The sequence below is a fragment of the Pygocentrus nattereri genome, chromosome 3, assembly GCF_015220715.1.
Source record: "Pygocentrus nattereri isolate fPygNat1 chromosome 3, fPygNat1.pri, whole genome shotgun sequence".
NCBI lineage: Eukaryota > Metazoa > Chordata > Actinopteri > Characiformes > Serrasalmidae > Pygocentrus > Pygocentrus nattereri.
This window is the reverse complement of record NC_051213.1, coordinates 37,276,619-37,301,673: the sequence shown is the minus strand read 5'-3', so window position 1 is coordinate 37,301,673 and position 25,055 is coordinate 37,276,619. Positions and strand designations below refer to the sequence as shown.

Below are 25,055 nucleotides of genomic sequence, written 5' to 3'. Positions count from 1 at the left end.
CATTATCTTGAGCAAGTAAGATGCTTCGATGTCCGACGTTTCGCGTTGAGGAAGCCGAGAGTTTTTACGCTACACGACCTGCATCACTTTCCACACGAGGCCCTGTGGCAGTTAACAGTCTTTCATTTGCACAGAAGCCCAGACAGAGACGGAGCTCCAAACCTTCAGTCTGGCAGCTAAACAACGTAGATTCATCACGGTCCCCACTTTGAGGGTGTAAAAAGTCTGAGGACCCCGTACAGGTTTTTTTTATAAACACAGCGCACCCTGTCGAGCGAGGGGACACTGAAGAAGAAGAGGAACCTGCGTTTTCCCACCTATTATCTGACAAACCCCGCCCTCTCTGTCGGAATACAGGCGGGAGGAGGGGGTGGATGAGAGAAGAGGGGTGGGGAGGGGAGGCACTACGAGAGCTTTGTCAGAACTGAGAGATACTGGGCCGAGGCAGAGGGGTGACGACGGAACGGCCAACAGCCCGAGTTTACGAAACGGGGGAGCGGCGGGGAAACAACGGTAAGAGGATCCCGAAACACGAAGCCCAAATCATGGATACGACTCCTTAGTCTTGTTCTCTGATCTTCTCCGTAGTTTTAGCGGCAGTTTGTGGGTGTGTGAGGAGTTTGTGAGCTGGAGCACGAACTCCGTCCCAGTCTCAGCAGCAGCGAGCCATCATGACGGCTCCGCCGCAGCTGAGGGAAAGTTGTCTGTAGCTGAGGAGCTTTTAGCCCGTTTTATAGGAGCTCTGAGGAGAGCAGCCCTGACTCTGCTCTGGTCTTGTGCGCTGGGAATGTGAGAAATGCTTCAGACTCGACGGTTCTTCACTTGTTTTCTGGTGGGAGCGGAGTTAAAACTTCAGTAGTAGCTCGAGCAGTTGAGTAAGTTTAGCGAAGGCTGACCGTCTCTTTCACACTCTGAACACACAGTCAGAGATTGTGAGGAGAAATAGAGCTGGATGTGTCCCAACTCTCTTCCTGAGGAGTTTTCAGACTCCACACACATTCATGCTCGGTTTTTTTTCGTTACCAGACATTCCCAAAATCTATAAACTTATATACAAATATTGCACATACACGTTTTACATATAATGCATATGTGTCTGATAGGTGAGTGAACGCATGCTATGGATATAACGTATGTCTGATACAAGCACTGAAAGATTTTTAAAGCGAAAAGTTCAAATAAAATACTCAAAAAAAAAAAACTGAGTAATATATGCCATCCATATAGAAATAATGCTTTCTATCACGTATTGTTAAATATATGTGGAGCATGTGTGGCTTTATATATGTTGATATAGGAATGAAATGCCACTGGCCAATTTCAAATCACTTGCTATGTATGTCACAGATATGGTCTTGAGACTAATATAAGTTGGATTTAAGGGAAGTGCATATGTTGCATGTCCTATATTTGAAATCCATACGTTGCCATTGTTTTTTGAAGTAACGGTTTTCCGCCCACTTTTGTTGAAACTCTTGGCTAACTCTCCAGTATTTCTATTGTGCAACAATAGCAGGCTTTGACATTAGGGATTCACCGGTATAAGAATCGTGGGCTAAAGCTGATATCTGATATATTTTTCATGTACGTATCTGCTAAAGCGTATGCATAAACATTAGTAAAATGTATAACCTGGGACTAGATCTACCTGAATCAACATTAGGGAGGAAATATAACCTTGATTTGTGGAGGTTTTCAACTGTAGTAAAATTAATCAGATACAGAAATTTTAGCAGAGCAGCCCAGCGTCATCTAAACATTCTGCTCGATAAATGAATCATCAGATATTGGTTTGAAATACCGTCCACTGGCAGATAATCATTTTTAAACACCTATCAGCTGATACTGATATTGTTCTGATATCATAGTGCATCTGTGGTTGACACCACATCATGAATATTGAAAGCAAAGGGGACTTTTAATGGTGCATCTTGCATTACTGTGAATGAACTCTCTGTATGGCCACACTTCCATGGTTTGAGTCAGACAAACGAACAAACTTTCTGGAAAAGTTTTGCTCTTTCTCGTTGTGATGCTATAGGGGACATATCCAGTAAGACTTAGCTGTGCTTCTTTCTGACTGATAATAGCATCTATGTTCTGGATAATCTCTATGTAAGGAAACTGAACTACTTGGGATTGAAACATCGAGTCCTTTTGCGTAACTCTAGTATGTAGCTTGTGACCTGAAAGGATGGGGTGCAGCATCTCTAGAAAGACATCTCACTCATGTGTTCTATATTATCTCAGGCTTAAATGGTTCTTTGCATGGTGAAATGGTTCTTCAGATTGATGGAGAATGTGTTGTGGCTTTTTGAAAATGGCTCTGTATGTCAAGCTTGCAAAGAGCCATTTAAGCATGAAATGGTTCTGTATTAAATTCCAAAGAACCACTGAAGAACCATCTTGTTTAAGTGTGTGTAAACGTGAAACAAGACCATATGCTGCATATCTCATTATATGAGTCATCCATGTGTTGTCCACTTCCCAAAGTTCTCCCACACCTCCCCCACCTTTTCTCTTCAGTACTGTCGTTCACAAATAACTCTCAGATATGTTCAAATTTACTTCCACAGGTCAAACCTCAACGGGGCAGCAGTACGTTGTAGTCTTAATGTGCTAAGCTGTTTCTTTGCTATTCGTGTCTATGGTTTTTTTACACTCCGGTTGTCTTCTGAGCTTCACATTGAGGTGTCAGGAAGGATGAGTAGCTCTTCACTGAAAGTCTAAACAAGCAAGCTGCATGTTATTAACTTGCGATATGGCAAAAATACCACATCATGCTGCTCGAAGACATTTTCAGAATACACTATATTCATCACAATATTTGAACATGGTAAAAAATGTTTTTTACGTTTCCCACACTGCACTGTGCTAAATCCAATCAGACTGGACTAATATTGTATGTAATGAAATGAATGCAGTTTTCTGTTTTGTTATGTATGGTTAATATCCATGACATGCTCAGAAATCGCAATAACAATAAAATGTCATATTCCCTACCTCTAATAGATTGCAGCTCTTGCAATTTGAAAACCGCACCTTTTAAATGGTTATTATTTTGTTTCACTGACTTCTTTGCTTGTTTCTCTGTGTCTCCTGCAGGTCTTCTCATCCATTTCACCAATTCAAGCATATTGAGAGGCTTTGAAAAGACAGCCGTCATGCATTTGAGTGTAACGGGTGCGCTGTGTGTGCTGTGCGTGTGCATGCGGGCACTGCAGGCGTGTTTGATGATCAGCGAGGTCAACGCTGACAATCCTAGCTTTGACACAAGGGAATTTGTAGAACTCTACTATTTGGGTGGAAGCTCTGTCTCCCTGGATGGCTATACACTCGTCTTCTACAACGGCAACGGCAATAAGGCATACCGCGTGGTGGACCTTAGTGGACACCATACGGACCAGCATGGATTCTTTCTGGTGGGCTCGGCTGAGCTGCAGCCACGCCCTGCAGTCACCCTTCCACCAAACTCGGTACAAAATGGCCCTGATGCCATCGCCCTATATGGCCCATCATGGACCCCTGTAGTTGAAGGAGGGAATGTCTCCTCAGTTGGGCTATTAGACGCCATTGTATACACCTCAAGAAAGACACTGGGCAAGGCCGACGTGCTGGCATGGGTCCTCACACCTGGCTCCTCTCCGTATTTGGAGGATGATCAAGCCCTAGAGGATGATGAATCAATACAGCGCTGCTGGCTCTCTGATAATCTTTACACCTTTCAAACTGGCCATCCCACACCGGGAAAGGCCAACGAGTGCCCACCACCTAGTTTCGTTTCACTACGGATTGAAAGGATTCAGTTGGGTGGGGAAAGACCGTCTGGACCACTGGAACTCCATGTTGTTAAGGAAAGAGGGCCTCTGGCCGTGATCGTGTATGACACACGCACAGACACGGTCAGCACCAGTGTGGGATTGCAGGCCAGTGAAGACGGGATTACCACTGTGAACATGGACACCACTTCTCTGTCAAGTAACTTCACACACATCAGACCTTCCCATTTCTACATTTGGCACCAACGCAAACCCTGATTTGGCTGTCATGATTTACTAACAGGCGCTACAACACTTTAGCAACCAGAAAAGGCAGCTACTTTTTTGCACCTTTGCTTCACTGCATATTCATTGCATACCACCCCAGCCCCCCTAACAAAGCAACCCCACAAATTAATCACCATTCCCCCATAACCCACTATTTTTTGGTGTATAGCAGAAAGTGGCACAAACAAGTAAAACTAAACATTGTGCATGCTGCTGTGGACATTTCTTGCATGCACATTCTTTTCTCAAATTTCTGACTCATTTTGCAGAAATAAGTTGCAGAGTCTTATTTTCTTAAAATAACATCTAAGTAATTATATATTTCCCAGTGAGCTTTTTTTTCCAAAAATAAATTATTATTGTAAGCTAAAAAGTCACAATTTAAACAATAATCTGCAACCAGAGAAGGATTCAGGCTTTTTTCAGTCCATTTAGTAAATTTGCCCTTAAGGGCTTTTTAGGTTTCATAATGTTGGAATAGAACAGAGGCCCACTAGTGCAATCTATCAGTACAATCATTTATATTGAGTGATATTTTGCATATTAATTTCTTTACATTTTGCATAAATTGAAGACTCCAGTTACTCTTTGCATTGTGTTAAAATTTCATGATGAATAGATCAATAGAAATAGTCCACAATTACTTGGAAAAAAATTTGTTTCTTGAACGTGCCTTATAAGTTAGGAATGTTTTTTCATCTCCTGCAAAGTTACAATTTGGAGATATACAAAAGCATATTGTCATGTGATTTTATCACCTTTACTGGTAATATAACTGGTAAGGTAAAAAATGCTGGACTCCATCCGTCCAGGTCTCAATCTGCTGACCCCTTGTTGAAATCACATATTCTGTGTTATTTGATATGATATAAGACTTCAGTGTACTAGTGCACTTCTGAAATGTGTACTGTATAAAAGTGTAGGCGGATGTACTGTTGGTTTTCCCACATCCTGCTCGAGTTTTGCTCAAAGACATTAAGCCTGTATTGTTATACATTGTTGTTATTCATCTTCTGTGTTGGGTTCCTGACTGAATGTTTCTTGGTTTATTGATACCGGCAGTTACTTTTTATACCAGTGCAACATGCATTTGCATAAATAAATAAATATCCGCTTCTGATTGGGGGTGTGCATGAATGAAGTGAGGCTCAAAGCCTTTAATTTATAACTTTTCAGAATTAGATGGCTGGGCACTGGCGGTATATGAAGGCCAGGCCACAGACTTCCCTAAAGACAGCCCTCTGAGTCAGCTGCAGCCGCTCGATGCCTTTGTCTACAGTGGCAGAACAAACAAGCCCAGTGCTAATCTCACAGAAACACTCATACCTGGAAGGAAGCCCTTCAAGCTCAGCAGCGGGTAATCATCACACCTGTTCTAAACCTATTAGCATTCCAGTAAATTCAGTTATCCGCTAAGACTAGCACTAAACAAGTTGCTTGTTTCTAGGTAGCTTCTGATTTGTAGACACTGTTCTTTTTGGCTTAGACCTTCAGCTGAAGTTCACTATAAACTGCACAGGTGTAGTCTGAACACAGGGAAGATCATCATAGTCATTATCATACTGCTAGTCATTATACTGAATAACTGCATTCATTTTGTGTGACTAGGATTTCTGAAGGTGATGCTTACATCAGACGATGTGGTGTTGCTCGCTGGACAAGAGATCCTGGAATGTTTCAGCTTGATCTGCAGAAGTCAGGAGAGTCCAGCCCCTGCACATGGTATAACACCTGCCCTTATGATTCAGGTACAGCATCCTTTAAAAGGAACAGTTTAAAGGATTTTCATGAGGCAGACTGCTTGCCTAAATCGTCACACACTTGCCTCAGTTTCAATTTGTCTCGGATATACTTGTTTCTGTGGTTTCTGATGATTTTGATAGACAACTTGACGTTCACTTTGGAGTGCTGTGGCAGTTTGTCATGTGATAACAAAGTCATAACCAATCCAGCAAACATGACTTTTTTTTTTTTTTTTTTTAATTCAAAACACTCAATGTACAACTAATTTTAAAGTGTGTTAACTGATATATTTGACTGTTTAAGTTATAATATAATATATTAAAGTGGTATATTTAAATATTATAATATATTTAAGTGGTATATTTTATTTGATTGGTCACTGGTGAAATGATAGATGAATTCTGAATGCCTGAGATTTCCTGCTGTGTTATTATGTTGTGTCCCAAAAGGCACAGTAACTAGTTAAAGTAGAGAACTGTGAGATTGGGGATGCAGCATTAGATCAGCAAGTGAGATGCGCTCAACAGTCCAGGAGCTCTAGTGGATGCTTAGAGCTCAGCTGTGTCACTCATTAGCAGATATTAAACATTTACAAGTGAAAGTTTAGGTATTTTTTGATTAAGGATTCATTTATTGAGGTAAGCTGATGCTGGCTTTGTATTCTCCAGTGTCTTGTTTGAAATTCATTCTTTGTTTAAGGTACCTTAATGTAACAGCAGCACCTTTTAAGGTGGAATGTTTTGTCTTTACAGTGGTGGTGATGGGTCAAGCACCTCATACACCACAACTTGTAACTCACTCTTTCATGTTTAGCAAACTCAAGGTTCCCCACAAGGGGTGCTGCTCGCACTCAATTAGCTTTTGGTGCTTCGTAAGGATGGTGCCATGTGTCACTGACACTGTCCTTGTTTGTCAAACTGGTTCTTTGTAATGTAACCATTTTGGTGTTTTAGCCCTGTCTTCTTGCAGCCCACAGTGGTTTTTGATTCGTTGACACGAGTCCATTAGAAAGACGATCACTTAGTGTCCTCTTTCTTTAGCTAATGCCAGTAAGGCAGAAGAGCCGTTCGAGCCACCGTCACACAATGACGATTTCCTGATCAGCGAAGTGAACACAGACTCACCAGGTATAGCAGAGGATGAAGAGTTTGTGGAGCTATGGCACCCGTCTGGCCACCGCATGTCACTCAACAGCATCTGGCTACTGCTGTTCAACGGCAACAATGGAAAAGTGTACCGCGAAATTGAGCTCTATGGATACTACACAGATAACCACGGGTATTTCTTGGTGAGTCTGTTGCTGTCTTAAGACAATATTAAGTTAGTAATTGTGTGTTTTATTTCTCTTTTTCTCAGTAACGTTTTTTACTTTTATGCAGTTTTAACAAATGAGTCATCAAGACCAGATACTTGTGTAGTTTTCTTAATTGAAATAGAGTAGTAACAAGCAAGGGCAGCACGGTGGTGTGGTGGGTGCTGTCGCCTCACAGGAAGGAGGGCCTGGGTTCGATTCCCCTGCCTGGCGACCGGGGTCCTCTCTGTGTGGAGTTTGCATGTTCTCCCCGTGTCTGCGTGGGTTTCCTCCGGGTTCTCCGGTTTCCTCCCACGGTCCAAAGACATGCAGTCAGGCCAATTGGACATGCTAAATTGACCCTAGGTGTGAGTGACTGTCTGTGTCTGTCTGTCTGCCCTGCGATGGACTGGCGACCTGTCCAGGGTGTATCCTGCCTTCCACCCTATTCACCTGGGAATATTTAAAAAAATTAAAACCTACAAAATGTCCCAAATTTTTATGATTTCATTGTCATGCAGTTATCCTGGACTGAAATCGAACCACTATAGTGTAAAGAAATACAAACCTTTAATTTAACATTTCCATTACACTCCCTTCATTGGGCTTTGTGACTACTTTTAAAACCCCAACAATAGCCACAGCCCTAAGAGCTTGGTGGGAAATTCTCAAAATCAAGTCAACACCACAGATATGTAAATACACTCCTCTTTGAACAACCCCAACTTGCACTGGCACAGAAACAGCACCTTATTTAAATCACCCATAGAGTACACTTAAATCAACATGATTTAGAACTACCTTGCATAGAAGAAGATATCTAGAAAAAATGCTTCACAACATTTTACAAATAAGTAAATTACAGACTCAACAATATGCCTTCCAACTGTGGAGTGGGAGGAAGATCTGAGCATTACCCCCAGAGCGAGCTAATGGACCCAAAAAATAGCTCTTCTTACAACGGGCATTGCCACAAAGCAGCTGTGTCATATTTATTATGTACAGAATCTCATTTTGGACCACAATGTAGTGCTTAAATGCCCTCTTTGATTTTCACAGATTGGGAGTGATAAGCTCAATCCACAGTTCCCCATACCAGCCAATACCATCCAGAATGGCCCAGATGCCATTGCAATATACCGCTCATCATCTCCTCCCTCAAGCGAGGGCTCCAACATTCCAACAAAGGGCCTGCTGGACGCGATAGTGTACCGGGCACGTGGTTCTGACAGAGACTCTGCAGACTTAATCCAGGCCCTGACACCAGGACAGCTCCCCCTACTGGAAGACCCTGGTGCACTCACAGGTGATGAGAGCCTCAGCCGATGTGGACCAGACAGACTTAACCATAACTCCTTCGTGGTAATGTCACTTTGTCTATTTTCAGTGTGATACAGTGAAGTCATTTCCTGAGAGAACTGAACATGCTGTGTGAATGTGTAATGAAATGTGCATCATTGTGATAGTGAGGTGTCATTTCCTGAGAGCACCTAGAAACGGACTGTGAAAAGCTTTTAGGAAAACATTTACTGAGGGCAAATAAATCTTAGCAATAAATGTGTCTCGTCATGCCTTGTTTCAGATTTCGCACATTGTTCTAACAGCAATCATATAGTCCTTATTTACAACAGTAACAATTGCAGCAACTTAATAATAATATTGTTACATTCAAGTAAACAGTATTGTTTTAATAATATAATCTTGAAAGTACACTACTTGACTGATAGTATGGTAAAGGTAAAGAATGATCTTTGTGTACAGATCATTCTTTCCACAAGAAATGCATACATCTTGTGGCCACCTGACCACTACCTGAGCTTGGACGTCCCGTTATAAAAGCATGAGCGTTTGCATGGAGTGCTTTACACCACTCCAGTCAGTGCTTGGCATTGCACATAGGCTTGTGTGCAGCTGCTCTGTCATGGAAACCCATTTTAGGCTTTTGTCACATAGTCCTGTGCTGATGTTGCTTCCACTGGCAGTTTGGAGCTCTGTAATGAGTGATGCTGCAGGCGATTTTTACATGGAACATGCTTCAGCATTTGGCAGCCCTACTGTATGGTTGATTATTTCATGGCTGAGCTGTTTTTGCTCCTACATATTTCTATTTCACAATGATAGCATTTAAGCTCATTTCACATCAGATGTGATCTGGATCCGGACATGAGACACACATCAGAAGGCAAAAGCAATTTCTCTTTGCATTGCATTTTCACAGAATACAAATGTTTGTATTCTCTGTTTATTCTTTAAAAAAACTATAAAAACGACCAACAGTAAAAAGCTGACTTACTGCTGTGACTGTTGCTATGTTACAGCTGTGTGAAGAGGAGGAGATCCATGTAGGTTCACAACATTCACTGACACAAAGGGATCACCTTGTGAAAGAAATAACATTTGTTAATTAGCCTTAATTGCATATTGTAGCATAAACACTGCATTTCTTTACTTTTTCTGCCTAGAATCCGCTGGGCTTTATACCGCCGGTCTAGCTGGGCAGAAACTTCGCAGACTGACTTGTGGCAAAGGTGGCGTCCTATGAAAGTGCCATGTTTACAGTCATGAAGCTATTTAGTGTGACCAATTGTACTGCAAATGTTTGTCACTGGAGAATGCAGGGTTATTTACTTGATTTATGCACATGTTAGCAATGGGTGTGGTGTGTCTTGTAGTCTAATTTGGCCATGTAGCCGATTTAGTCTGCTTACACATTACTGAGTGTTAATGACATTACAGTGAGTATAGCTTAAACCAGCTTTAAACAGGATTCCTGCTTTTGGTTTAGTGGCTAAATTTGAGTTCTACTGTTTTGTGGGCTGCACGGTGGCGTGGTGGGTAGCGCTGACGCCTCACAGCAAGGAGGGCCTGGGTTCAATTCCCTGGCCGGATGATCAGGGTCCTCTCTGTGTGGAGTTTGCATGTTCTCCCTGTGTCTGCGTGGGTTTCCTCTGGGTTCTCCGGTTTCCTCCCACAGTCCAAAGACATGCAGTCAGGCCAATTGCACATGCTAAATTGCCCCTAGGTGTGAGTGACTGTCTGTGTCTGTCTGTCTGCCCTGCGATGGACTGGCGACCTGTCCAGGGTGTATCCTGCCTTCCACCCGAAGACTGCTGGGATAGGCTCCAGCATCCCCCGCGACCCTGACGGAGAAACAGCTTAGAAAATGGATGGATGGATGATTTCTTGTTGATTAGTGTTATTTGGTAGTGCTATTGCAGCAGCAGCACATTTAGAGCCTTTGTCATATTGTTTTTGCTCATTCGTTGTGGCCGTTTTCTTCAGACACGAATGTGGATCTAACATCCACTCAGCAATGAAAATGCTATATTTATGTTGTAGACATTTTGACCATACTGCCATTTACTGTTTTTGTTTTGTTTTTCATATTTACTATATTTTGCCATAATTAGCATTATGGTTTACTGTTCATTGTGGATAGTAAATAAAATGGCTATACGTGTTGCCATTATGTAGCATTGTAACTAGAAAACTAGTACCGTTATACATGTTTGTTTATTTGTTTATTTAAATATTTAACAACCGGTTTACATTTTAAAACAAAATACAAGGATATGCACATCACTGCTGTTGGAAGATAACCTCGTATCTCCAAAATTATAACTACAGGAAAAGGGGAAAAAAACAGACTTTACTTTTAATGTAAGTCAGTGGAACCAGACATTTTTCCAAGTCATTTTGCTCCATTCTTCATGAAATGTACGCACAATGTAAAGGGCAACTGGCATTTTAAAATTGTCAAAAATTGAAAAATGACACAAGACACAAGGCTTTCTTCTGACAGCAACAGATGGATGGATGGATGGATGGATGGATGGATGGATGGATGGATGGATGGATGGATGGATGGATGCATGGATGCATGGATGCATGGATGCATGTATGTTCTGGGAAATGTCTCGAGTTAAACATGTGCAATTTTTGTAGGTTGCTTCACCCACACCAATGAAAATGAATGACTGCCCCCATCCTCCTGAACAGCTGGTCATTAACGAGGTGGGTGGGGTCTCTGGAGCTGGGCGGGGTCTGTTTGTGGAGCTGCTTGGGCCACCATTAACTCCCTTACATGGATTGGTTTTGGTGCTGTACGGAAGCAGTGGTGAAAGACATGTGGTGCCGCTGAAGGACAGTTTAGGAGAGCATGGATACTATTTACTGAAGAATGACTCTGTAGCCAGTGAGTATGTTTTTGCTTGCGTACCTTTGCATCACGTAGATCAATATATTTGCAATCTAGATGCAAGACTGCATCACTGGTTAAAATTCTCAGACACAATTCCAGTATCAGGCCCACGGTCATTCAGTTTTCCCATTTATAGACCGACGCACTTCGGCATTTCATCTGTGCTGGTTTGTTGTTCTTGATTCGTCTGTTCTGCAGATGTGTGAAGCTTTTTTTTAAGTGTTTGCTGTTCTACACATTTAAAAACTTTTTTCTTCACTCAAGTGTTGTTTGTCTTTTAAGCACTTCCTCTAAACCAAAATAAAATAAAAAAATCATCTCTCTCTCTCTCTCTCTCTCTCTCTCTCTCTCTCTCTCTCTCTCTCTCTCTCTCTCTCTCTCTCTCTCTCTCTCTCTCTCTCTCTCTCTCTCTCTCTCTCTCTCTCTCTCTCTCTCTCTCTCTCTCTCTCTAGATCAGAGGTTGCCTGCAGTAGCCAATCTGGGTGCAGCTTTGTTGTGTTTTGATTTGCTTGGGGAGGTCAGTGTGTGTGGCAGGAACTCTCAAGTTCAAGACCTGCTGGTGTTCTCTGATGACCAAAGTCTACGTCACCTTTTCCACAGTGTTACGCAGCAGCATGTACGCCCAGTTCCCAGGTGTGTATCTGCCAGAGCATCCCTTAGAAAATGCGCAGGAAGTTGTTGTTGTTAAAAAATATTGTGACATGAAGGTCACAACATTTAGCATCACATATTCTCAAAACATCTAAAATATTTATTGTTTATATTTATAATGGGCTGGCTTTTAATACTTGCATAAAAAGTAAGTATTAAAAAGCATATGTAAAAAATGTGTGATCCGCTCCAGCTTTAACTTTATCCAGTTTTAAAACGGAGCAACACAGTATGAGCAGCAATCCTGAACCATTCCACGACATCACTCAGGAGAAGCAGAGAGCTTCTCATTTCATGTTCCACTTTTCTGACAGTGGTTAATGATCAAACCTAATAAATCATAAAACAACAACAGCATTTCCTTCAGCATAAGGCCAGAAACATACTCAACGTTATATACATTACTGTGGTGGCTAAAACTGTGAGCAAGGGGCCGACAGAGGACAAATCAGTACAGAATCTACTGTTCATCCCAAAGCCTCAGCAGCAGCATGGACAGTAGAGGAGAGTGAGCTGATTTACCTGTTCTGTTTTACCTGTTCTGTTGGAAGGAAAATACAGTGATGTATGCATTTATAGGAGCAGACCAGACAACTAAGCACAAAACCATAGTTGCGTCCATCGAAACCTCTGCTCTGTTCACGTTCTTCCATGAAATATTTTTCTGGCTAAGCTACATTCATTACAAAAGTCAAATATTTTTGAAGCTTTAGCAGTAGTGATTAATGGTGGTAGTAGATATAGAAAATTTGACCACGGGTGGCAAAGTGGTGGCATGGAGTTTTGGCAGGGTGGCATGTTAATGTGGTTTAGGTGCTTTTTAGATTTAGTTCAGCTCTATTTAGTTCAGATTTTTGGACCAACTTAAAAAAAACAAAAAAAAAAAAACAGCAAAACATCAACCAGCATGCTTATCTGCTCTAAACAACAGTGTGTGGAAGCTAAGAACTTTGTAACTCTGGTAACTCAATTTTAGAGTATGCCTACTGTAATGAGGCAGAAGTAGGCTACACGTTTAACCAAAACAGTTTTATCGGTTGGCTAAAAGCTGCATAGAGATTGCTAATCTGATTTTCTAATCATGCCTTAAGATGAATTCAACTGTGGTAAAAGTCTCCATGCTAACTGACAATCAGCTCTAATGTAGTTCTAATGCAGCTCTAATGTAGTTCTCACTATTCCTTTTATTCATTTTTTCAGATGTGAGTGCATTTGTCAACTACTTCTAAATATATGTAACGTTGTTATGATGTTGTCATAGGATTTAATCCAGTAAACCAGATGTCCTTGAACTTCTTGACTCGAGGACCCAAATGACACCAAACTAGCATGAAATTACTGCACTGGGTTTAGGCAATATCTCTGTGTGATTGCGCTTTAACAGTTCAGCTTATCGATGGAGAGAGAGAGAAATCACATCAGAACTCCTAGCATATCACCTCTGTTATGTTTTGATTGTTTTTTGTTTTAACAAGTTTTTCATGTCCACCTTTTTTGGAGTACAGACACCTTTCACTTTTTGCATGATATTTAAGAGCTGCAGAATTGGGGTAGCAAGCACCGTGAAAGGGGTGGAAGCTGCCACCTTGAGCGCAATTGTTGTGGAGTTTAAGTTAAACCAGATGGGAGCTTTATATGGCTCAGGATGCAGTAATGTACTGAAGTTGAACTCAGTAACTGAGCTGTAGCTCCATCTGTGTTAAAGCATCATCACAGGATTTTATGTGATCACACACTTTAACCTAATTTGCTTAATTGCAAGTTTTTTTTTTTCTTTTTTTTCTGTCAAATACCTTTATTTACCAGCTAACTGAAACCCTGTGTGTAGACTCATTAAATGTGTAACTCTTTCTGCCCTCCTCTTGTGTTTGTAGCTTTGACTCCATCTCTCGATGTGCTACAAAAGGATCTTCTGTCTGGATCTCCTCCGACTCAACACCTCACATTCCAAACTACTGCCCAACCTCCGCCTACTCCAACCCCATAGACGTGTGCCTGAAGCCGGAATATACACATTTCAGTATGTTTAAATAATCATTTATAATATACTTCATCCATGCCACCTTGCACTCTGGGCTTAATTCTGATGAAACTAAAGACCCTAAGTGTGCACTTTCACAACACTTGTAATAGAAATGATTTACAAATCCATCCATCCATCCATTTTCCAAGCCGCTTCTCCGTCAGGGTCGCGGGGGGGAGCTGGAGCCCATCCCAGCAGTCTTCGGGCGGAAGGCAGGATACACCCTGGACAGGTCGCCAGTCCATCGCAGGGCTGATTTACAAATTATTATCCATAAGAGTCTTCATTGAGAAAGGGCATGGGTTCATATGCCTTTCATAGGTTAAATTCATTTATGGTTTTGCCATTTGCTGCACGGCACATTTTTCAAGAAAATGTTTTGTATTGTTGGGCTATTGAAACAAAATTTTCCATTTTAATGTTAATTGATTTCAAAGGAAAAATGCAGATTTTAACTAACGTTTTTATAAAGGATGACTACCAGACAGAGGGAAGAACAAGCCATTGCTTGTTTAAAAAAATAAATAAAATAAAATTCTGAATGAGGGCTTTTACTTTGTAAACTGATTTACACTAACTGGGCAAAAATAAGTTTTCGTGTAAGGCACTAGAGAGCTGTTACAGATGGTAGTCTTTTCTGACAAGCCTGTGTTTGGAATGTGGGCACTTTGTAGCACAGTAAGCTAATAGCTATGCAGTTTCCTTCTCTGTGGAGACCAACCACCACTTACACTACTTCTTTCCGCAGGCAGTCTTCCTCCTAAACAAGCTCCCTTCTGCTTTAAGTGCTGCACATGCAGTTTATCACACAAATTGTTATGTAAATAACCACTGCATAAACCATGCCGCAATCCCTCTGAATAAGAACTTTTCCCACTTTCTTCTATTGTATTCTCTGCACCTATACACTTTAATTTGTTGCAATATACATACTTTCTAAATATTTACATTATATTAGATTTATAATAGATGCTCAGTTCTCTGAGCTGTACATACTCTTACCAAAGGCGTCATGCCAAATGATTTACATTTTCACATTTGCCTATACATCAAACAGAGCATGTCATACAGTACTGTAATGTGGCGAGAGATGATGATATATATATACACATATAACTGACTCATCAAACCACTGATGCACATCACCTCTCTGCTCTTTCCTTCTGGATGAAGTTTACAAATGAACTGAGCAGCAACAAGTCAGATTGTTGACATATGGCACGGTAACTGATTTTGTCGACCACAGTCACATGGTGAAATTGTAGACTGAAATGCATGCTGAGCAGGAAAAATAATGCTTTATAAAATAATATAATTATGTTGGATGGTTTTTAAACAAAAAAAAATCAATATTAGGGTCTCAGAACCGGCCTATAACTATGCATAGATTTTTCTTATTGATCCTCGTCCTGTGTGCATTTGAGTGAGTCGCCCACAAAGCGTTAAACTTGCAGCTCGCTGAAATGAATATACAGCATTCACTTAAACAATAAACAATACACAATTACTGCAGGTTTTGAAAAAAAAATACAAACTTCACTCTAGAACAAGAACATGTAGGTTTTTAATGCGCTCAAATTATTTTTATAATGTTTTTTTGTAATATTTTATGTTGACACCTGCATTTATAAATTCCTTGTACTCCTGGTATGATTAATGATTAAGATTCTGACTTGGTATTGAGGTAAACTGCTCCACTTGTCCCAGATTTTTTACCTTTACACTCTCAGCACAGCCACTTATTTAGCTGATAATGAAAGCGGAATATCACTGGTGTGGGAATTCATTTTCACTTCAGAAAAAGTCTGTATACTATGACCCCCCCACTAGGCTGAGAGTCTGGTTAGAACTCTGCTTTTGGGGTTGCTTTTATAGTTTGTGCTGGTGAGTTGAGGAGACACGAAATTGACTTTAAAATCTGACATTTATTTACTGCAGTGATACATCTCTTCACTTATTTCCTCTGCTAAAGGATATATTGTTTGCTTTAAAAAAAATTTGATATCTCCCATATAAGATATCTCAAATGACAGTGTGTAGAGGTAGCTCACGAAGTTTTGAGACGCACCTTTCTGTAGCTGCATTAAGGTAGTGACTTTTATTTTCAAAGTGTGCTATATTCACCCAGTACAGCAGGAGCAGGTATGTTTTAAAAACTGATAATCCTCTGTTATGTTTGTCCTGCTCAACTGGAAACTACTTCATACAAATGCTCTATCTCTTTCTCTTTTTCTCTCTCAGACTGTAATATGGATGGATTTGCTGCATTGTTTGAAAAGTCCTGTCACTGTGGGATCTCCAGTCTTCATCTCAAAGGTGACACACAAACATATTGTCATTTTACTTGTTTTACTTATTTGCATATTAGCACATTGCAAATTTTTTTCTGTGTATATTAGGTGTGAATTTAACATGCTTATCGGAGAAGTTGTATGTGGAGGGTTCTGTGCTTGCACTGTCTGAACAGCAGAGGGAGCATGTGGCCCAAACACTGCGCAGCGAACACTTACCCTCCTGCAGCACCGCCCAGGAGCGCCTTTATAATAAAGGTACAGATCTCTATTTTGTTCTTTCTTTCTTTCTTTCTTTCTTTCTTTCTTTCTTTCTTTCTTTCTCTCTTTCTTTCTCTCTTTCTTTCTTTCTCTCTTTCTTTCTTTCTCTCTCTCTCGCGCTTCCTCGACAAAATGAGTGACACACATCATTTCCTGTGTAATACTTGATTAAGCAGCCAAATGCCTAAATTGCAAGGATTTTACCAATCTCATGAGATCCTTGCATTTTTCCTACTCATTCACTTTGTCTAAGTGGAACACAATATTGCCAGTCCCACAGTCCAGAATGACAGCTATAGGGTGTCTGTATGTAGCTGGTTCAACATGATGGAACACTGTCAAAAAACTACACAGCATACTTTACTGATATAGTTTACTTTAGTTACCTGTGGTGCAAACATTATAAATGCATCTTTAAACATGGTCATTAAGGTACATTAGCGTACTAGGGTTGGGCAGTATCCACTTGTATCCGACCTTCAAGCTGTCTCCAAATATTATTGCTGTATGTGGTGCTACTGGAGCTGGGGGTGTAAGTAACTTAAAAGCATTCTGTGCCATCTCGTCCTGCATTACTGCAGAATCAAAAATAATCAGAAAATGTAGTCCACTTACATGGCAACGCTGGTTAGTAGAACTACAGAAGATGTTCAATGCAATGCAAGCAGTGAAATCAAGCAACTGATGCTGAAGAGGCAGAAAGGTGAAATTAAAGCTGCACTATGTAAGATTTGGAGACCCCTCTGATGGAAATATGTGATTGCACCCAATGTGAGGAAGAACATTTTGTAACATTTGGTTGTGCTTTGAACTCCCATAAACAGATGAATCTGATGATTGAGATTGCTTTGAAAGAGTATCGAAAGAGAACACACTCAGAACTTGGTGAAGGACATGTCTTCTAAGGATACAAGTGAATGATCTATTATTGTCATCATATCTTCATCTGTATATTGCTGCTTTGCGTTTGAGAAATTAACAGCAAGCCTGACCTACATTGTGAGCCTGTGTGTGACATTAATAGGGCTGCAACCAATGACTAATTTGATAGTTGACCTTAGGGCTGGATTATACTTTTATCTAGTGTTGCTTGTTTGAGCACTTCCTATGACATCCTGAGCAGCTGCTAGCCAAGCTAGCTCCAAAACCAAAACAATTCCTTCAGGGAAGAGCCATAAAGGTGCCCGTATTTCCTAATCTCTGCCACCAGCCTCTAATCAAAAGTCTCCATTTTCTGGCTTGTCGCCCGCGTCTGTAAACAAGGTCGCTGTGAATAATAGTTACGTGCTCCTGTTCCAGCTCCATTAACGATTCCAGGGAGCAGCACTTTCAAACAGAAATGGTTCCAGCTCATTACCTAACTAGCTCGCTAGCACAACTATCGCGGTGTCCCAAACCACACACTACACTGAGTGCACTTCTAACTGTATATGCACCATTTTACACACTATTTAGTGATCTAGTACGCGATTCGGGGCGCGGCGTATCTTACCGCGATGAATATCTTCTTCACACACTGAACTGACGAGTTTCCTCTTCAGACGCTCCAACATGGAGGATGTGCTCCCGCGCCAGATGAGGTCGGCTTTAGAAATTAAACAACTGACAATCTTTTTTCTGAGTTTACTTCCTGCACTTTTGAGGATTTTATTTTTGAGGCCATCATGCTGTTGCGAACTCTCCAGTGTCCAGAGTCAAGAGAGGGTATAAGAAGTGCAATTTAACTGGGATGGAATATGATAAATTTATGTTCCTTAACTAAAGGTACTAAAGACACCCTTGGGGGTACCACTTCAGGCTCAGTTTTACTGACGAGCAAAATCACCAGATCTTCAATTCTCAGTTTGGAACAGCAGGTGAAATGCTAAAATGGGCGTGGAGGAACTCTGGCTGAAAATCTGCACCGAGTCTGATGAAGAGTGGGCTACAGTGGACAGGAAGAGACTGATTTAATCTTTGCCCGAAAGGACTGATGCTGTGATTAAGGGGATGTGAAGAAATGCTACAAGCAACAAATTTAGTGTGTTGAGCTTGCATATTCTCATTCACACAGTCCTTCTGTCTGTCTTTTTTTTTTTTTCTTCAGACACACATTATATGTGCTGTTGCTCTGCTATGCTGGAAGAATTATTATTACTTCTATTATATTATTATTACTATTATTAGAACAGGCATAATTTTAAAATTTACAGTAGTGTAGATATCAGAGCATGCCTGCTCATTCATGTCATTCATTAAGCCCATGTTTATTTCTTGTCAAGCAGGGTCTTCACTGGGACTACAGGTGGGGCTTGTGTTGGCCGTGGTGTTGTTGTTTGCAATGGGGGGAGCCATTTTCTTCTACTTGTACAAGAAGAAGTATGTCTAAAAATCTTGTTAAATATCTCTGATTGAGTGTTTTGTTTTTTTTTTGTTTTTTTTTACACACAAGTGTATAACCTTACTTTATTGTGTTTCCACAGACATCCTCAAGACTACTATTCAATGGAGCTGAATGAACAAGAGTCACCCATTGAACTCTAGTGTGTGTGTGTGTGTGTGTGTGTGTGCATGTGTGTGCGTGTGCGCGCGCGTGTGTGTGCGCATTTTAAGGGAAATCAATTGTGTGTGTGTGTGCATTTTAAGGGAAATCAATTGTGTGTGTGTGTGTGTGTATGTGTGTGTGTGTGTGTGTGTGTGTGTATATATAAAATCTCTCATCATAAGTAAATCTCATTTAATTTTGTCCAAAAGTTCCAGAGCCGTCCAAACTTGGCTGTTAAAGGTGCGCTAAGTACTATTATTGTGTTCCACTTGCAAATGATTTGCTGTAAACCTTAAACTGAATGAAGATGTAGTGTCTGTCTCTGAGACGCAGCTCTGTAGACAGTAAGCAAAAGAGGATGTTACCCAAGTTCCTGTGAATGAGGAGTTACATACATCACATAAACTTTATCCAGGGTCAGATACTGACCGAGGCTGAAGGTGAAAGATCCCCAGAATGTCTCAGAAATGTTAAATATGAGGGGAAAGGGCTCCGCAGTGAATCCCATTTGATATATTTGATACAGGTCAGTCAAAATCTTTCCCTTGGTAAGTGTTCATTTCTGACATTGACATGACAAAGTTTACAAAGCCATCCTGTGTCTTTCTTGAGCTTTGAAGGGAAGTTCTACTTACTATACCTTTTATATTAACATCCACATAGTTGACTTGGTCGTAAGTCTTAAATCAGTCTTTTTTATTGTAAATATGTTTGTGTTTTATTTCATTTTAAGATGCGCATGCTGGTAGCTTCAGCTATACATTATGCAAGGTGGGGCATTACATTTATTAGCCAAGAGCAAGTCCTTTACTCTCTCGTGAAACCGCACTGTAGTTGTTTGCATTTCATCTCGGAGGCTAACGAGAAGGGTTCATTGATCATTCAATGTTACTATATTGTATTCTGAAGTCCTGTTGAGTTTCTGTGAGTCGGATGTGCCTTTTTTTGGGTAAATGTGTTGTATGTGTCCCAAGGGTACTGAAAATAGAGAAGCTACTCAGGGTACTCAGGGTTACTGCAAGCTGTGTGTGTGTGAGAGCATTTTACCCAAAGGAGAGTGAAGTGTTTTGTATGTGCTTAGATACTTTCGTGGTCACATTTTATTTTGGTGGTCCCCTGTAGTTCATATACAAATGCTCTAACTGCTCTACAATAGGCCTGTGTTTAGTGACTGTTGATGGAGTTACCATGGCAACAGCCCCCATTGATGGCAGTATCCCTTGCTGCCAAAAGCATTGTTGAATGTTTTCATCAAAAGACAGAAGTATTCCACCTTGCAAACCTAACTCGGCTTTGAAAACATTGGGTAATGTGATTTCTTATTGTACTTCACATACGCTGATTAACCATAACATTTAAAACTGCCACCTTCTTGTTACACCTATTGTCCATTTTATTAGCTCCACTTACCATATAGGTGCACTTCATAGTTCTACGATTACAGACTATAGGCCATCTGTCTTTATGCACTCTCTGTTGGCCCACTTTTACCCTGTTTTTCAATGGTCAGGACCACCATAAAGTAGGTATTATTTAAGATGTGGATAATTTTCCACATGGTTACCCGAATAAGAGGACTCTGTTACTGGCATGGGCCTGCTAACCCTCTATCTGAATGTCAGCTGGGTTAGGGTGAGGTTTTATGGTTGAGATTAGGGTGAGGTTGAGGGTTTCATTTAGAGTTCTACAAAGGGAATTAATGTTTGAGGTCATGCTAAAAACAAAATGCACATCAACAACGCATCTACTGTGGACCATCAAAATAAAGTGTTGCCACTTCTTGTGCAGAAGAGCATATTAACACTTCTTAGAAACAGATCTATCTTTTTATAGTGCACTGCCAAGGGAAGAGTTTCTAATCTGTAATACCGTGTCTCACCACTAGAGGCCAGGACCAACTAAAGATATGAATCACATGAATGTGTGTCGTCTTTTTTTTCTTTGCAAGTTTCTCCCAGTTTTAGCTTTGTGCGGTGTTCCTGTTGCTGTAGCCATTGTGTCACAGCAGTCAGTCTATGAGTCTAATGGTTTCTGCTGTTTCACTTCCAACTCCAAACCAGGTAGCATTGCAGATCTGGGGTATTCCACAAAGCAGGGTTAGTCAGTACAGCTGACTTGTTTAAGCCAAAAGTGAGGACTGTCCGGTGGAAACTCTGCTCCCATTGGACAGGCTTTGCATTGGGCTGAAGTTATCTGGCTAAGAAAATCCTCTTTAAAGAAGTGTATCATCTCTTAGTCTCAAGAAACTTTTCTCTGGTTAGTGCAGTGTGGTACGGTACAATTACAAATCTATGACCATGCATTTTGCTGTCAGTTCAACTGACAAGTAAACTGTACCATCCCTAAGTACCTGTGCTGAATGTGGTCCAAGCTATAACGCTTGGATGGAGCAAGAAATGGTGCAGATCCTTGATCAAATGCAAATCACAATAGAATCACTTGGTGATGGTGATCGCTTGAGTCAGATCGTTTCTGGAAAAGGGGCTAGCCACTGTAACTCTATATAAAACCAAATGCAGTATGAAAGGTAAAAAAGACACTAAATTCATTAAGTATTGTTGTTGTTTGTGTTTGCTGTCAATGCTGCTGTTGCATGAAAGCTCATGTGACCATCACACAAACTCCAGAAAATTCTACCTACTTTCAAGCTTTGTTGGGACATTGACACAGGTACCCCACCAGGGTACATATCGCCGCTGTTGGAACAACTTCGTATCTCCAAAATGGAAACTTTACAGGACCAGACATACTTGACTTTTGATCGAAGTCAATGGAACTATATTTTTTCCCTGGTCATTTTAGGCTGTAACTTTTGGTCCATCATGAATTTTACACACAATGTAAAGAGCAACAGGCATTTTTAAATGATCCCAAAAACTGAAAAATGACACAAATGGAGATACGAGGTTTTGTTCCATCCGCAGCAATATAGTTCTGGTAACTGTGACTTGCTGTACCGCGTTACTTGGTGGAAAAGTGCTTCAATAGGCCTCTGATGTCCTGCATCAAGCAGTCAGCATCATGTCCAAATATGGAACTTTATGGAAAAAATAAATCACCTTTTCAAAACATCTAGCATACCCTGTGGTAAACAAATATGCTCCCAACCACATATGTACCACAACTGAATTAGTGCAAACTGCAGACCAACAATTAAAAAAAAAAACAATAAAGAGCAAATGTATTCTGACCTTCGTTATTTACACATATTTAATTTATTTTAGCAACAGTCATCAGTTGAGATAGTAATAAGCTAAATATAAATCATGATTTTGTATATATGGTTCTGTCTGGTGGTAGGTAGCTGTCCCAAAAACCTACATTTAATCTTAATAAATATACTTCTACTTAAAAATAGTACTTTAAAGCAGCACTTTGAGTTTTGACAATTTGGAGACCTCTCTGGTGGAAATCTGTAATTGCACCCAAACTGCAGAACATTTTGAAACGTGTGTTGCGCTTTTGACCCATTCCACAGGCAGATGAGTCTGATGAATGGGTGTTAAAACAATATCAAAAGAGATGTCATAATTTGATGAAGGGTGTAAATGAATCATGTAGCATTTATGAGTTGCAGAAAATTAGCCAAAACTATCACAGAAACAGAAACATTTAGGTTTTGGTGAGTTGATCATTTTGGTAGGAACAAAATGGAAGATTTAATCATTTCTTCTAATAAAATAAAAGAGAATTAAAGTATAGAGGATTTTAGTTTTCAAGTCAAAGTCAGTTAAATGTGTTTTCAACTCTGGCTTTCAACCAGTTCAGTAGAATGATCCATAAACCACACAGCATGCTGCAAGCAAGCGAACACTCCTGCACTTTGCATGGGGGTCTACTGTTCTGTTATTTAAGACCTCCAGCACCTCAAAGAGTAGAATACTACTGTCAGAGCACCTTAACCACATTTGACAAGTTGCTGGTTTGAACCGGTGTTATGGTGAGGTCTAACTATGTCAGTTCAGTGCACAGCAGTGTTTGCCTCCCGGTAGCAACATTTGCATACCGAGTATCCATGTGTTTTGGAGAAAGACGTATGTAGGAAAAATCGGATGTGGAACATTTTTGTTTACTACAGGTTGCCATAGTGGTGATTTTTAAAAACATCTTTAATTATTCCCATTGACAAAATTGTCTTACACCCAAATGCCTCATATGGGCATGAGGTCACATCCTCAGAAGTCTATACACTGCTAACCTCAGTGGAGAAGTGAGAAATCCTTCCCTGCTGTCGACCCCACCCTGAGCCACTGTGGGCTTTTTGGACCCACTGGGTTCACCAGCGTGCCTTAGCTTTTCAGAACGCAGCCCTCTAGAGTGGAGGCTGGCTGTACCATGACATAAAACCCAATGATGATCATACGGATTTGATTCTGATAGCCTTTCTTAATTACCAATTACAGTTGTGTGCAAAAGTTTAAACACCCCTGGTCAAATTGCGTGATTTTTTTTTTTTTGTATCGTTATCAACACATTCTACAGTAAAAAACTTAAATATGGCTGGTTTTTTCAGACTTAAGCGCACAATTTGTATTTGTTTGCTGAGTTTAACATGATTGAAAAAAAAATCCAAAACCATAAAATGTGCCAAGCCTCGTTTTATGTGTTTTTTTTGTGTTTTTTTTGTGAAATAAACAGTAAATGTGTATTGAAATGTGCAGAGGTGTGTTCTCTGTAGAGGATGTGCTAACTTATTTTCACTTAGAACATCAACAAAACATGTCAGGGCTGGCCAAACTTCATGCATTCAGCTGTATCTCTTTAAAGGCCACGTGAATCTTCAGTCATCTGAAATGTAAACAGGGCTGCTGGAGATCATATTTATTTGAATTGTACAAAGAAATACAGGAGCCAAAATGATGTTGGAAGTCTGCCAACATTATACCTGATAAAATCATTTAAATGAGGTGCAGTGCTTTTTAAAGTATTTTCAGTGTGACAGTGTCACTTTCCAGCCCATCCCTAAATTTGGTCAATACCAGAAGTACCTTTCTCTGATAATAAAGAAAATTATACATAAAAATGAACTGCACATGTGAATGAATGGCTCCTTTGTTTCTCTCTCTCTCTCACACACTGCACTGTTCCTCCTGTTTAACACTCTATTTCTGACACTCTATCCCTCGCGCTGCTTTGCTCACTCTTTCAAGCTGCTTCTACTTCCTTCCTGCTGCGTGACAGACTCTCGCGCTTCGTTTCACGCTGGTTTCAGGCTACGGCCTGGTGGCTTTCACTTTTTTATTGCGTGGATTATATGATGCTCTGCAGACCATCCGGTTTGCAGCATGTTGTTTCAGGTTCTAGTAGAAGACTGTAAGCGATTGCATTGTGACCTTTAAGTGTGTGTGCAGGCTGCAGTGTGTGTAGAGTGTGTTGTGTTTGGTTTTTAACACCGTCAGCTTTTCCTAAATCTTCATTGTCAATACCAGATGACTCATGGTACATTTCTTTCATTCTTTAGAACAGAAAGAGTAGAATCATTTTACTTTGTTTCTGAAGTTGAGGTTATGGTTAGGTTTAGGGTGTCCACTCACTGTCCACACTATTTGACACACCTACCTTGTTGGTCCACCTTGTAGATGTAAAGTCTGAGATGATCTCATATGCTGCTGCACAGTTTGTGTTGGTCATCCTCTAGTCCTTCATCAGTGGTCACAGAATTTTTCTCACAGGGTATTTTGGTTGGTGGGCTATTCTCAGTCCAGCAGTGACACTGAGGAGTTTAAACTCCAGCAGAACTACTGTGTTTGATCCACTCAGACCAGCACAACACACACTAACATACCACCACTGTCACTGTCAGTGCTGAGAATGAGCCACCACCCAAATAGTACCTGCTCTGTGGTGGTCCTGTGGGGGTCCTGACCACTGAAGAACAGGGTAAAAGGGGGCTAAGAAAATATGCAGAGAAACAAATGGACTACAGTCTGTAATTGTAGAACTAACAAGTGCACTTATATAGTAAGTGAAGCTGATAAAATGGATAAAGAATGTAGATACAATGTAGGTGTATCTAATTCAGTG

General features: G+C 40.6%; 1 protein-coding gene across 1 annotated transcript; it reads left to right on the top strand.

Annotated features, from left to right (window-relative positions):
• The first annotated feature begins 417 nt into the window (after positions 1–417).
• On the top strand, positions 418–20,947 carry si:ch211-183d21.1. The gene is made up of 13 exons (XM_017700780.2): positions 418–513; positions 3,106–3,978; positions 5,223–5,403; positions 5,655–5,794; positions 6,830–7,077; positions 8,140–8,442; positions 11,026–11,275; positions 11,734–11,914; positions 13,807–13,952; positions 16,197–16,271; positions 16,355–16,504; positions 18,772–18,865; positions 18,970–20,947. Exons 2-13 carry the CDS (start codon positions 3,165–3,167, stop codon positions 19,028–19,030), a joined length of 2,643 nt encoding a protein of 880 aa, XP_017556269.1. The 5' UTR covers positions 418–513; positions 3,106–3,164; the 3' UTR covers positions 19,031–20,947.
• Positions 20,948–25,055: the final 4,108 nt, after the last annotated feature.

Bases quoted from the DNA above. Each gene is read 5' to 3' on its own strand.
- si:ch211-183d21.1 (XM_017700780.2), top strand. From the start codon at position 3,165: ATGCATTTGAGTGTAACGGGTGCGCTGTGTGTGCTGTGCGTGTGCATG. The intron at 3,979-5,222 runs GTAACTTCACAC...ATAACTTTTCAG, and splicing joins GGACACCACTTCTCTGTCAA to AATTAGATGGCTGGGCACTG. The intron at 7,078-8,139 runs GTGAGTCTGTTG...TGATTTTCACAG, and splicing joins ATAACCACGGGTATTTCTTG to ATTGGGAGTGATAAGCTCAA.